Source organism: Ricinus communis, chromosome 7, assembly GCF_019578655.1.
Source record: "Ricinus communis isolate WT05 ecotype wild-type chromosome 7, ASM1957865v1, whole genome shotgun sequence".
In the NCBI taxonomy this organism is placed as follows: Eukaryota; Viridiplantae; Streptophyta; class Magnoliopsida; order Malpighiales; family Euphorbiaceae; genus Ricinus; species Ricinus communis.
The window spans coordinates 4,919,104-4,934,811 of NC_063262.1; the positions used below are offsets into that span (position 1 = coordinate 4,919,104).

The 15,708-nt window shown below is 30.8% G+C and overlaps 1 protein-coding gene across 1 annotated transcript; it reads right to left on the minus strand.

Annotated features, from left to right (window-relative positions):
- Positions 1 to 10,094: 10,094 nt before the first annotated feature.
- LOC8288728 (probable hexokinase-like 2 protein) lies at positions 10,095 to 13,341 on the minus strand. Its single transcript, XM_002528867.4, has 9 exons — positions 12,979 to 13,341; positions 12,725 to 12,875; positions 12,033 to 12,212; positions 11,666 to 11,740; positions 11,422 to 11,577; positions 11,204 to 11,302; positions 10,988 to 11,118; positions 10,800 to 10,881; positions 10,095 to 10,579 (listed from the first exon to the last, which is right to left on the minus strand). Exons 1-9 carry the CDS (start codon positions 13,242 to 13,244, stop codon positions 10,256 to 10,258), a joined length of 1,464 nt encoding a protein of 487 aa, XP_002528913.2. The 5' UTR covers positions 13,245 to 13,341; the 3' UTR covers positions 10,095 to 10,255.
- Positions 13,342 to 15,708: the final 2,367 nt, after the last annotated feature.

A 15,708-nucleotide genomic window follows, 5' to 3' on the forward strand; every position in this document is an offset into this window, starting at 1 on the left:
TCAGCCATTACCCAAAACCTTGAAGCGGAGATCAACATGATTTCAAAAGAGTTCGAAATTGATAAAAAACTCTTGCATGAAGATTTCTATTCAAAGAAAAACCATCTTAAGAAACTTTGGTTTTTTAAGAACTTTTTAAAAGAAAAGATAGTATTCGGAAAGATACTATCAATTTTGTATTCAAAACAAAGCCCAAATCAAATTTTTGATTGGTTTCAAATTTATTGCAAAGAGCATGGTCACTCATATCCTTTTAAAGATAAGAGTATTAGTCACATCACGGTAAGGAACAAAGCCCCCGAGTGGAAGGTAGGAGAAAACCTAAGCATCGGTCTGAACATCCTCCCTTAGGAAGATAACCATTCCTTATGGAGAGAGTGAGATAGAGGCAACACCTTACAAACTGGTAGGCGAAGACCTTGAAAAGAATGTCAAGAATATTGTTCAACAGAACAATTATTCGAACACCTGTCTAAACACTATAGGAAAGCAACTGGTTAGAATAGAAAACCAGATTCAAAAGCCCCCTGTAGTAGTGACATCTCCAATCCCCAGTACTGGTCAACCAAGAGAGTCGAACCAGTCAGAGAAGCTTAAAAACCCAGTTTTTAAGCCATATCAGCTTACAAAGCCGAGCCAAGACCATTTCCAAAAGCAAACTGAGTTTGCCAAAGCAGTCAGAGAACAGCTAAGTAGATTAGCAACCTCTGAGTCATCCAAAAACCTAGTACCAGATACTCCTCAAAGCAGTAGGAATATCAGTGCAATAGGACAAGCCCAAAGCGATGAGTCAAGTGATTCAAAGCTTGAAAGCCCCATTCCGAAACCCTTCAATATCAACAGATTGGGAATCCAAGCCCCTAGATTGACCTGGAATACTCCTAGGAGTACTGCCCCAGATCTAGGAATTGAAAATAGGAACAACATCCTAACCCAGTCTAGATTCAATGCCTCCTCCGTCTATGAATGGAATATAGATGAAATGTCTGAATACAACATCCTTGGTCTCTTACAACAGATGACCATGGCAGCCAATGCCTACAAAACCCAAAGTGGTACCTCCGATAGAGCCATTCTTTGAGCTCCGATAAATTTGGATTTTCCGGCCGGTTAAAAGGATGGTGGGATTATCATCTCACTCAAGCACAGCAACTCCAAATCCTAGGTGCTATCCAAACAACAGTAGAAGGAACTCCAATCCTAGATGAAATAGGAAATCCAATTGAGGATGCGGTTTCAACCCTAATCCTCACTATTTCCCTACATTTCATAGGAGACCCTTCTCTGCTCAAAGACAAGAATGCCGAGCTCCTTAGCAACCTTACCTGTAAGAAGCTTAGCAACTTTCAAAGTTACAAAGACACTTTCCTAACCAGAGTCATGCTTATGGAAGATTCTAGCCAACCTTTCTGGAAAGAAAAGTTCTTAGCCGGTTTACCTAAGATCTTAGGTGAAAGAGTTAGGAATACCATAAGAGAAGCCTATAACGGTCAAATCCCTTATGATTTCTACACTTATGGTGAGTTAGTTAGCCTAACCCAGAAAGAAGGTTTAAAGATTTGTCATGACCTTAAGCTTCAAAGACAGCTCAAATGGGAAATGAAAAAGACTAGGCAGGAACTAGGTAGTTTCAGTAACCAGTTTGAGTACAACCCAATAGAGCCCGTGTCTAGTTGTAAAGGGAAATGCAAAGTTGATTCTTATTCAAAGTCTTTCAAAAAGAAGCGATTTTCCAAATATAGAAAGCCTTCTAAAAGCAAGGAGAATTTCTATAAAAGCCATCTTCTTCCAAATTTCATTCTAAATTTCCAAAGAAAGATTCTAAAAAAGATTTTTCAAAAATTACATGCTTTAAATGTGGTAAGAAAGGCCACACTTCAAAGTATTGTAAATTTTCAAAAAGACTCCAAGAGCTTCAAATAGAAGAAGAAGTCTTGCAAAGATTTACGCTCTTCTAGTTGATTCATCCGAATCGAGTTCTCAAACGGTGAGGAAGAATTTCAAATTGATGAAATCAAAACCTCAATTGATTGTTCGAGACAGTTGAAGCTCTTCAAAGAACATTAATATGCTCACTAGGCAACAAAAGCTCTTCTTGGAAAGCATATTAGTGACCCTCTTATCCAAAAGGTAGTTTTAAAAGAAATATTAAAAATTGAATCTCTGGTTCCTTCTTCTAGTAAGAATACTTATGATCTTACTATGATTTTGGACAAAGGGAAGAAGTTGAAAAACCCTCTTCCTACTGTTCAGGAACTCGAGAAGGAGATTAAAACCATCAAAACAGAACTCAAAGAGTTGAAAGAAAAACAACAAAATGATTCTGTTTGCTTGAAGCTCGATCCTCAAGCGAACAGTGACTCGATTCGATGAGGAAAATGATTTCAAAACCTTGAAGTTTCGAAATGTTCTGAAAACTTTATCAATGTTTTAAAGGAAATTACTTCAAGAAAATATTTGATTCAAATAAAGCTTGTTTTCCCTGGTGATTTCCAGATAGAAACCATCGCGTTGTTTGATACAGGAGCAGACCTCAATTGTATCAACTGCGAACTGGTTCCTAAAAGGTTTCATCAAGAAACCAAAGAAAGGCTAATTTCGACCAATTCTTCAAAGATTAAGATTCTTTGGTAAGGCCGCAATTCTTAATAATAATATTGCTTTAAAGAATGTTTTTATTCTTACAAAGGATCTTCAAACTGTTATCTTAGGGACTCCGTTTATCAATTTGATAACTCCCTTTAAAGTGACGACTGCTGGAATCATTTTCAAAGCTAAAGATTCAAAGATTGTTTTTCCTTTTCTAGAAAAACCAAAAAAGAGAAATTTGAATCTTATCAAAGCTCATTCCATTTACAATTTTGAAATCAATGCTTTGATCAAAGGGAAACAGACCCATCTTTCTCATCTTCAACAAGATGTGGGTTTGAAGAGAATCCTAGATCAATTGCAAAATGATTTTATTCAAAGAAAAATTTCTGATTTTCAAATGAAGATTGAGAATGAACTCTGTTCTGATCTTCCAAATGCTTTTTGGAATCGAAAGCAACATATGGTCGATTTACCATATGAAAACGTTTTTTCAGATAAGCAAATCCCTACTAAAGCCAGACCCATTCAAATGAATGAGTCTTTAGAAAGCCATTGCAGATTAGAGATTAAAGATCTTGAGTCTAAAGGTTTAATTTCAAAGTCTAGATCACCTTGGTCTTGTGCAGCTTTCTATATCAATAAGAATAGCGAGATAGAAAGAGAAACTCCTAGGCTAGTGATCAACTACAAACCCTTGAACAAAGCTCTTAAGTGGATTAGGTATCCTATTCCAAATAAGAAAGATCTTTTACAAAAACTGCATTCTGCATTCATCTTTTCAAAGTTTGACATGAAATCAGGATTTTGGCAAATCCAGATCGATCCAAAAGACCGTTACAAAAAGGCATTTACAGTCCCATTCGGCCAATATGAGTGGAATGTGATGCCTTTTGGATTAAAAAATGCCCCTTCTGAATTTCAGAAAATCATGAACGACATTTTTAATCCATTTTCAAAGTTCTGCATTGTCTACATAGATGATGTTTTAATCTTTTCAAATTCCATTGAATGATTTTAAACACCTAGAAATGTTTTTCTATGTTGTTAAAAAAATGGTTTAGTGGTTTCAAAGTCTAAGATATCTCTTTTCAAACGAAATTAGATTTCTTGGTCATTACATCTCTCGGGGTACAATTACTCCAATTGAGAGATCCCTTGCATTCACTTCCAAAGTTTCCGGATAAAATTTTGGAAAAACCCGACTTCAAAGATTTCTTGGTAGTTTAAATTATGTTATGGATTTTTATCCTAATTTAAACTGTCTTGCAAAGCCCTGCATGATAGGCTAAGGAAAAACCCCCTCACTGGTCCGATCAACATACAAAGATAGTCCAAAGCATTAAAAACAAGTTTTAGAAATTCCTTGCATCTACTGATCCTTCCGCATTTAAGATTGTAGAAACGGATGCATCAGAGTTAGGATACGGTGGGATACTAAAACAAGTTCAAAATTCCAAAGAATGTATTGTCCAGTTTACTTCTGCTCCCTGGAACGATACTCAAAAGAATTACTCTACTATCAAAAGGAAATCCTTTCGATAGTTCTCTGTATTTCTAAATTTCAAAGCGATCTTTTAAATCAAAAATTTCTTTTAAGGATTGATTGCAAGTCTGCAAAGAAGTTTTACAAAAGATGTCCAAAATATAGCTTCAAAATGATTTTCGTTGGCAAGCTATCTTATCTGTTTTTGATTTTGAGATTGAATTTATTCGAGGAGAATCAAATTCTATTCCCGACTTTCTAACCGGAGAGTTCTTACAAAAACAGGAGTGATACAAAATACCAAGAAAGTCAAAATCCAAGAAGAAAGTCCATGGCCCGAATCAAAGCCCAGTGAAAGAAGTTCTCCTTGACTTCAAAGCCCATCGGGACTTGGGTGAGATAATCCAAGAAGAAATTAATCAAGCCGGATCCGGTTCAACAACAAATGGATCCCTTCAAAGCCGATCAAGCCAAACAAATTCGGGAATGGCTTGCCAGTGAATTCATTCAAGAGTAGAAGAATACAAAGACAAATGGTTCAATCCGAACCATCTACAAAGCATATTATTCCAAAGCTAGAAGCAACTCCAAAGTCGTCATCTTCCTCCACAGAAGGGTAAAGGTATATTATCTATCCCTTTTCAAAATCTGAGATAGAGATTTTCCTCCGAATCTATCTCGAAACTCGAATAGTCTTTCAAAGCCAAACTCTCGGAGATTGTTTTGGCCTTGATCAAAACGTTTAAATCAAATGAGTATTTGGAAAACCCATTTTAAAATATTTTAACCATTGAGGAAGGATTACGCACGAAAGCCCGTGGTTTCAAAGATTTTCCCTCCAGTTAGTTTTTAAACCTGGAATATTTCAAAGCCTCGGGCTTATTACGATCAATCCTTGAGGTTCTTGGTAAATTCAAGCATTTGAAAAGACAAAGCCCATAAAGACCCTGCATATTCAACATGCAATCCAAAGAATCCTTCGTCGATTGGGGTATGGATTTACACTCTCTTCGTTCCTTCCTACTTCTAAAAGAACCTGCAAATCTTAACACCTCTTTCTCCTATTGGGATTACCGGCTGGTTCAATACCTTTCTTATCCAAAACGAAGGAAGAAGCCACTCCCGGCTATTCTACTTGACACCAATATCCAAACCTCCAAAATCCCTTACTGGTTTAAAGCGGTGGTAGAATAGCCGGAGTGGCTTCTTCCTTCGTTTTGGATAAGAAGGTATTGAACCGGGCTTGGTAATCTCAATGGGAGAAGAGGTGAGGTTCTTTTGAAGTGAAGGAACGAAGAGATCGTGAAGGATTCTTGATGCATGTTGAATGGTCTTTGGGCTTGTCTTTAATGCTTGGCTGAACCAAGAACCTCAAGGATTGATCGCCCGAGGCTTTGAAATATTCAGGTGCGTAATCCTTCCCCAATGGTTAAAACATTTTGAAAATGGGTTTTCCAAATACTCATTTGATTTAAAACGTTTGATCACACAAAACAATCTCCGAGAGTTTGGCTTGAAAGACTATTCGAGTTTCAGATAGATTCGAGGAAAATCTCTATCATTCAGATGGTTCGAACCATTTGTCTTTGTATTCTTCACTAATTTGTTTGGCTTGATCCATTGAAGGGCCGTGACGATTTATATTATGTTTATATAAATATTTATATTATAACTTTAGTCTTTTTTTTTTCCAATTGTGTAAGGACGATTTATATTATGTTTATATTATATATGTCTATTTGAATGAATTAGTAGGTATAATTTTCATCAATGACGAATATGCATTGATAAGCTAATAAATATTATGATCATAAAATATTATGCCTATAAATGATGAATGTTTATATCAATCATAAAATATTTTCAATATGCATCACAAAAATAATAAAGACTTTCCTAAATAGTCTATATTTTTATTTGAAAATATTGATGAACATTATATATACAAACAATAAATATTGTAGTACTAGATAATGAATATTAATATTAACACTGATGAATAATACATTAAACGAAATAAACATGAATATTAATCGTAATGAATATTAAATTCATAGATAATGAATATTTAAATACAAACAAAATTAATTATTATAGAATATTACGTCTAATGGATATTGTACACATAGAAAATAAATATTTTAGTACATGTAAATAAATAAATAAATATTAATATATATCTAGTCTAATAAAAAATATTTTGACATGTGCTACTATATTCTAATACACATAACTTTTGATTTTGACATGTGTATTTATTATTGATACATAAAATTCAAGTTTATGTTAATTTTATAGTTTTTCTATTAATTTATTTATAATTTTTATGTTTTTGTATTGATAAAATATTAAAATATAAAAAACTAATAAAGGCGTTAAAAATATTAACTTTTATTATTTTTAAATATTTTAATTAATTATAAAATATTAAAAACCTATTTAATTATATATATATATATATATATATAATTTATATTATTATTTATATTTGAAATAATGACAACGATCTTACAACGACGGATAAACAACTGTCTTTCATAAATATATAAAAGATATATTTAAAATATTATTTTTAATATAAATTGATCTTAAATTTCTTTTGTTATAATTAAAATAATAGAAATCTTATGTGTCAAAAATAAATATATATATTAAAATAAATTTTTTCAAATAGTGATAATAAAATAATTATAATAGTCGTATAACACGTAAATAAATAAATAATTCTTATAAATATATAAAAACTTATTTAAAATATAAATTTATTATAATATGAATTTTTATAAATTTATTTTAATATAATCTAAAAGATTAAAATGGTACAAATTAAAGAAAATATAAAGAAATAGGTACAAAAATCTTGGAAAAAAAGTAAAGCTACTTAGAGACTAAGGCCGATGTTATAAGCATTGCTTTAAACCTAAACCTGTCCACTAAGAATGCTTGGCCTTAAAGCGGAAAAGGCAGGTTTTGCATTATTTTTGGGTTCTTAAAAAGATCAACGTTCACAATTCAAGTTTAAATTTATCAACATTTCACTTATTAGCTCATTAGCCGGTACGCTCAACAAATTGATGAATTCATTTATAACTTATTAATAAATTTATAAAAAAAGCTTTTATATTATAATTACTTTATTTTATATATATTATTGATTTATTTAACTAATATATAAGATACTTTTTTATTATACTTTATTATTTATATATATTTTAATTTTTGAGACTTAAATTTTTTTTGATAGGTGGGCTTAATTTTTAACATGTAGAATTTTTATTTTGATATATGTATTATTTTTGACACATAGAATTCAGACTTATATATAATTTTATAATTTTTCTATCAATTTATTAATATTAAATTACATTCCTAATTAAACACTCGTTCTCATCCTAAGAAATAATATATATTAATAAAATAATTTTTTAATTAAATAATAATTATTCTAAAAGATAGCATATTAATTATATTTTAATATTATATTAACTAACAAATTAGTTTTCTAATTAGATAATAATTCTAATTATAAAAAATAATATTTTTAAATATTATATTCACAAATAAATTAATTTTAAATTATACAATAATTTCTAATTTTTTTTAGAATTATAATATCAATTATATTGATAGTATTAATTTATATAATTTAGAGTTAATAAATAAATATTTTAAAAATAATTTATTGATAGTATTAATCTAAAGATAATATTAATAAATAAATATTTTATTAATGTAATAACATGGATAAAATATTAATAAAACTAAAGACATTTAAAAATAGTTAGTTTGCTATTATTTTAAATTTATTGTAAATCTATATTAAATATTGAATAATTGATTAAATTATATCTATAAATTTAATTTTATAATTGAAATAATAATAACGGCCGTTCAACGTACGGATAAACGACAAATTAATACTACTTATATTAACTATTAAATGTTTAATATTAATTAATTTAATAGATGTAAAAATTATAATTAAATAAATTAACAAAATTCAGGTTAAATGTGAAAATAAAATTTTAAAATTTTTTAATGAGCAAAGCTCAAATAAATTGGAATTTGATTTTACTATTGTTGAACTAAAGGTCTCGATTCGAATTTATGCAAAATAATAACGATAGCAAAGCTCAAATAATTCTTAAATATTATTCGAAATTCACGTTCTACTGAAATGTCTGAAGTGGGAATTGCATTCGGGTATAAAATTTAGTTGAGGAGGGGTTTGAAGTTGGAAAGTATAGTAAGTAAAATGTAGCTGATAAATGCTCTATTATCAGATTGCTAGTCTAGTTTTGATATATTCTATATCAGGATATCAAATGATTCCAATCATTCTTGAAGCACATCAATGGCGGATTCAAAAATTTACTTGGCGGGAGACGGGAGAGAAGGGAAATAAAATGCCATTTTATTTCAAAAGATGCAATTTATATAAAGAAAAATAGGATTAATTTGGAGGGACAAAAATAAAGAATAAAGAAGAGAAATAAATTTCAATTTAGCCACTAACTTTGTCACACTGGTTCAATTTAATTATTTTTTAAATTTATAAATTTTTTTAGCCTAAATTATTATATATTTGGCTTAAGTTAACCTTATTCTTTTTTTAAAAAAAAGAAGAGAGAGTGAGAGTCATTCTCTCTTGAAAAAATAATTTAAAATTTAAATAATATTTTAAAATTATTTTATAATTTTAATAAAATTAATATAATTAAATAATAAATAGCTATTATCATCATTATTCTTGCTGAAACTACTCTCACCTCGTCGCTTTCGGTATCACCATCATTGTAACTATCTCCTTCGCCGTCATTATTAAGAAAAAAATAGTAAAAAATACAAAATATAACTTTTCAAGTTTATCCTATAATGCTAGTAAGGCCTATATATTGCTTTATCCATATTTTAGTTAATTATTTGTAACCAAATTTATGTATATTTTACTTAATATATATCTAAGCTACTGTACATTAGAAAAGAAATTACCCTGTAAAGGTTGGTCACAAAAATTCTAGCATGGATGATAAATTAGGCACAAATCCAACTACCTTTCTGATAAACCTTCATGCTTTTATGTCAACCATAAATTAAACATCAAACTTTTTTTTGCCTAACGACATGTCGAGCATTGAAAAGAATGCCTTAACATACAGTCTAGATGCAAGAACAGAAGATAATGGTGGTCCTTAAAACAGATGGGATAGTCAAAATGGAGGGATTGAGGATTGAGGATCGAGTTATTGGGGAGACAGTGTAGGTGGGGGACCAGAAGCCTTATCATTTTCCAATCCTGGACCGACTGAGTGGTGGGCTTGAAAATGGGATCTTGTCTGTCTCTTTGTATGTGAAAGAAACTGCTGGCTGCCTCCTGCTCCTAAAGAAATAATTTTCATACATAGAAATTGGATGCGTTTGCAAAGGGTTGCGAAAGAAGATATCTTTATATTATAAAGTTACCCTTTGGGTTATTTATTTCATCTTTCTTAAAAGGAGCTTTCTGTAAGGTTACTTGTGTAATGTAAGGTTATATACAAAAGTGGGTTTTGGCTTTTGCTATCACAGAAGTCACTGGATTCTTATATTATTTTTCTAAGTTGGATTTGCTTTGATGTGTGTAATTTGTAAAGAACAAATACTTTTTAGTGTTTTCCCTTTTCTTTTACCTTGTAGCTTTAGTCCTTTTCGTTTTTGTCTTGCTTGAAACAGTCTTTGTCATTTTGTCCTGACTGGTCCTTGTGCTAGTTTGATCAGTGTCATTGCTGTCCAGTCCTTGTGATACTGCATTTAGTTTTACCTTTTGTACCCTCGAATCAAATTCTAATAAGTTGAGCTTTTCCGTGACAGTTTCACTTGGGCCTTGTTTGTTTCTATCCTTCTAGGTAGCAACTGGTCTCTATCATTACTTTTAGGTTTCTTTCTATCTTTTTGGTATTGGGGATGTTTAACCTTAGCAATATTTGAATTTTGATGGCCACCCATATCAGTAAAAAAGAAAGAAAAAAAAGAAAAGAAAGAAGCAATGCTTGATTTCTTACATTTCTAATCAGCAACAAAATGGGAAATTCCCAAGTTTGAAAAGTGAAAGAAAGTCACATTCAGATTTAGAAAAAAAGAAAATTGTTAGTGCACTAGCAAGCTTAAGAAAGCTCACATAACATTTTGTAAATCCTGGTATTAGGAATCAGGATTCTGTGTTTGACAAGCAGCTAGAAACAGGGTTCCTGCTCCAGAACCACCATGAGAAGGCTCAATAATTACGTTGTCCGATAGGTCACTGCCAAGCATCTCCCAAACACCGCTATGGAGGTAGTTTCTAAAGACACGGTAATGCTCGTAAAGTCCTCCTTCCATACTTATAACACTTTTCTTGTTTTCTATTCTTCCAAGCTTTTTTATTATCCCCACAATTCCAGCTCCAGCAAGACGGGCACCACGTTCTGCTACTATGTCACAAACTTCTGCGACAACCTCCCTTGCCATTGGACTTGAATCAGTAATCTAGAAACAACAAAGTCCAAGCATTATTGAATGTAGAGCTTTTATTTAGGAACAGTGATATTGAAACTTGTTCGTGTTTTTTACTCGGTTCAAATTCACTAGCCTGGTAATTAGTAGCACGAGAGTCATCCTCAGAAGGGACTAAATTTTGGCTTTGAATAAGACCCAAATTTTCAAATGAAGACGAGCAAAGAAACAAGATTAACTAAAAAAATCTTACCCCAAAAATTTCCTTTAGCTTTTCGCTCACCAATTCGTGATTCTCTGATGTGTCTTGATGCATTGCAGCCATATCATGTGACCTATTGATGAGTTGAATTACACACTTATATCTAAATCATAACTAAATGATGGATTTGTTCAGTGATTGAGAGCATGCATTTAATTGATGTTTAATTTACTGCATACTTTAGTAGGAATGGAGTATCTAGTTTTGGAGGCAAAGTAGCTCCAAATAGTGATGTTTCTTTTGCCATCTTCAGCAAAACTCTTCTCACAATTTCTCCCAAGTATGTTGCTGAAATCAGCTTCTCAAAGATCTGAGATTGAAAAAAGAACTCAGAAGCATATGTAACAACATTAATCATACACCTACATGTAGCTAGAAAACAATTGTTGCCACACCTTGCTACCAGGATTTGAGCTTTCTGCATCCAAACTAGCATCAAATTCAGTTATGGGAAGTTCAAGGCAATTGAAATTCCCCCATTCCATACTTATTGCCTGCATAAATTATGCAGAATTTAGTTATATGCTTTCTGTTCATTGATTAGCAATTTTAACTCTTCAATTGCTTTTTAATATTAAGTTAAAACTAGCAAATCATTAGCAGGCTCAGTTACCAGCTCTCCTGATAAGGGTGAAGGGCCATGCCATTTGGTAATTGCTTGAACTGGTTCTACATAAGCAGCATTTGTGCCTAATGCTAGAGTAACTGCAGCCACTGTCTCCTTGTTATAGTATCTTCCTCCAGCCAAATTTCCTACTGTTTCATCAACCTGAAAACGATGGCAAGTATCACAAATTAATTTCACAAATCATCATTAACAAAAATCAGAAAATCAAATGTTCTGATTTACTGCTTACCAGCGCAAAAACTTGCATATTTAGGCCTTGTTTCTCTATAGCTCGATTGATATCATTCAATAATGCTTTTCCAACCTGGTATGATTGCGGATTTCAGTCAATATGGAGACAATGATCATACTATTCCATTAAATCACAGCCAATGATTCCTTTGAATTTCTCATACAACAATATTAATCGTTTAAGAGAATGATTTCCGACTTATTCATATTGGCTTGCAGAAGATGATTTGCGGATTCTACGTTAACCGAAATAGGTACTACCAATAAGCTGTCTCTGGTAATGACTATTCTGCATGACTGTGTTCGAACCCCAATGGGAAGACCAATTAGCAAAAATTAACACCAAAGTGAGAAGCAAACTCAACTGTGTCATCAGCTGAGAAACTTTTCCATTTAATAGCAGAGCCAGAGGTGGCTGCAACTTGGTCTACTGGATATGACACTGTAACACCCAATTTCTTTGCTCTTGCTGCTCCATGATTTTCATCTGCTGGATGTATTGCAACAAATCTGGCAAGCTCCACAGCAACGTACTCAAATAACTCCTAATCAAGAGAAGCAGATTTCATAACTAGTTACTATATTCGACCACCACATATCTATAGAACAAATAATTTAATAAGCATCGTTAAAATCTTGATCAACTAAGACGAGCTTCTATATAAAACTTATATTAGTAAACCACATGTTTTAAGTTCAATTAATAACAGGAAAGACCCAAAATTAGTTTTCAGGTTCTTTTTGTAGGAAAGACATTTTCGAAGTTCAACCTTGCAAGTAGTTAAGTAATAATGGGTTTAAATGAGCTCTACTGGTGAACATCCTCTTGCTTGTAGTTTGTAGTTAATTCTGCTTTGGTCTCATGAAGCATGAGTGCATTGCATGTTCCAGGCCCAATCACGACAGGCATTGCCTATTTCTAACAGTTTTAAGTAGTTAGAATTTTAAGGTGGCAAACAACTCTTACGTTATAAAGTATCCACTTGATCACTAGATTATATATCAACCTAATACATTGAAGGAATACCTGATAGCATTTCAAGACTTTAAACCATACCTGAGAAGTAGCAACCAATAAATTGGTGGGTACAGAAATCTCTTCCCTATATAAATCAGAAATAGGTTCGTTCTTTCCCCCAAGTTTCGCACACAACAACAAGAAATTGTTCCCTCTCAAGTTCAATCCATAGTACAATCCTTTCTCATCCCTACCATTCAAAAATCAAGACCAAAAGAAAACAAAAGATTCAAGATTGGTTAGAACAACGGAAAGTTATTATTCTTTGTACAATAATCTAAGTGATGGAGTACCCATTAGGCAGTGAAGTAACATGGGAGACAAGCATATTAAGAGTAGTATAATCTTTGCCAGCAAGAGATGTTTCCATATCAGAAACTAATGCATTAGCCACCTCCAAAAGCTTGGGGACAGGAGTGGCACATTCCCTTGCAAATTTACGTAAAATACGCTGCGTGTTCTTCCATTGCCTCTCTTTTCTTCTCTTGTAGTGCGTTACAGATGCTACTGCTAGTGCTACTGCTGCCACTGTAGCCACCACTATCACCTCCTTCCTCATTAGTTTTTGTATCTAAGATTCTCTCTCAGTGATCAGGAGCTTCACCAGAACCTCTCGTTTCTTTTCTCTTTGGTTTGGGTCATTGTTAGTTGTGATTGTTTTGGTGAAGATGGGATCAAGAATAACAGAAAATCCGAGACTCGTGCAGGAAGGAACGAGTAACTTGGGAGAATGGGCAAAAGGGTCACTTTTGTCCAGAACTTGTGTCGATATCAAAGAAAAAGAAACCCTTGACTTGTACATTTTGCTCAAATGAACCCTTCTAATTAAATGAATTAAAAACTATCTTTTTAGAATCATTATAGAATTTATTTTGACAGCAAATTATTACTATTATATTGAATCAGAAAGACATAAGATAGAAATTAGAAAAGAAAAATGAAACAAGTTCGACTATTCAAATGAAAAATTATCTTAAGTCATTGAAATATCATCATTATAATTATTTTATTAATTCAATCGGATGTAAGAGTTTTTGGATTTTTTTAATCCAAAAAACTTTTCTTTTCCATTATTTAATATTGAAACACAAGTTTAGGAGCTAAAATGACCTTTTGTCCAAAAAAAATTGTTTCTGCTGTGTTTTGATTATTAGGCAATTTCTTTAAGTGTTTAGATTATCTTGAAAAATTTACATATGTGTCACTATTTTGAAATATAAAATTTATTTTTAATATATAAAATTTAAATTGATAAATAATTTCATAATTAATTTATTAATTTATTAATTAATAAATTACTATATTAATCAAATAATAGTTTTAATCTCAAATATAATATTTTAAATATTATATCAATTAATAATTTATTTCTTTTAGTTATTACATAATTTTTAATTTCGAAAAAATAATATATTAATTTATATTATTACCATTATTATTGCTATTACTATTATTATTATAATAAAAATGTGATTATTGAATTATATATATATATATGATATGATATAATATAAAAGCTTGATTAAATTATCTTTAAAACTAATTGGTAATTAATTTAATCTTATCTTAAATCTATATTTAACTAATTTAATTTAATATGTTTCTAATTCTAATCCTATCATAATTTATACATTCCTAATCCTATAAGAAATTGATAAATTATTATATCACATTGTATTCCTATGATGAAGTTAAAATAGCTCATTTTGTACAATTTTTCATAAAAATTAAGGATAAAAAGTAAAAAAAGAATAAAATATTTTTATTTTTTATTTTATTAATATATTAGTTCATGTGTTGACCATTATTAAAATACTTAGGATTATTGCAAAAGAATTACATCAAGTGGTAAATAAATTTTTTATATACTAAACTAATTATACTTTAGAATGCATTATATCAAGCAATATAAAGAAGATATTATTTAAATATTTAATATTTATTTATTATTTAATATTTTATATTAACTATTTGCTCCTATTTATTATAAAATTTCAAAAGTCTCTCTTTATATTTTTTCTTACTATTTTTGTTAAATAATAAAATAAAATAAATAATTTTAATTTAATTATAATAATATTCCTATTAAAAAAAGTTATTACATAATTATAAATTTTAAAAATAATTAAGACTAAAATGTTAACCCAAGGTTTCATATGTGATTTTGATGATGCAAAATATTATTACTACTAATAATCTTGTTTAGTATTTTTGTTCTCAGTATGTGATTTTTAATTATCATTGATGCATATAAATAAAGATGAATGCATAAGTGTGAAGATGGATTCAAGAGTCAAGAACTTGAATACTTGAATCAATATGGACATCAAGATAAAGTCATGAGACAATAAAAAAGGGAAGAGTGAAGAATATATAAGCGCAATGCAAAGAGCATGTGGATTCAAGAAACTCATATGGACAAGTATGATCTCCATGGAATAAATCGGTTGTCAAAGTTTGAAGAATAAACTGTACTAGTTTGAAGAGTTTATAAGGGCAAGCATATATAGATGGATAGCTACATCAGTCTACTTTCATGAATAAAAAAACTAGAATAATTTTTAGAGCTAGAAAAATGGAGTTTCAAATTCTTGAGTGAATTATGCTCAAGCTATCAGATTGGACTGCAGTAAATGAGGTCAATTAGAATTAGTAATATTATCACTACAAGAGGAATTTTCATATTCCTTTCTCCAGAATTAATAGCCTTGGGAGTCTAGTTTCACATGGAAAAGGCTTTACATTAATCTGAGGTGTATGAAAAACGCAACAGCCAAAATACTGAAGCATGTCCAAACTGTCAAGACTAGATGAGCAATAAAATGTTTCGATTTTTTGTAGTATGAAGATTGCTTATTTTGGAGTTGCTCAAAACTATAATGTCACAATGGATTGAACAAAGTTTCTAATAGAGATTTTGAATTTTTAAATGGTCACGCCCGTAGCATAAAATTCACACCCGTGACTGAAAAGCAGATAATTGGCAGAAGCATTTATCCAAGCCGTGAAACTTCTTTCTCCAG

Bases quoted from the DNA above. Each gene is read 5' to 3' on its own strand.
- LOC8288728 (XM_002528867.4), bottom strand. From the start codon at position 13,244: ATGAGGAAGGAGGTGATAGTGGTGGCTACAGTGGCAGCAGTAGCACTA. The intron at 12,876-12,978 runs GTACTCCATCAC...TTTGAATGGTAG, and splicing joins GTTACTTCACTGCCTAATGG to GGATGAGAAAGGATTGTACT. The intron at 10,580-10,799 runs GTAAGATTTTTT...TGTTGTTTCTAG, and splicing joins AGCTAAAGGAAATTTTTGGG to ATTACTGATTCAAGTCCAAT.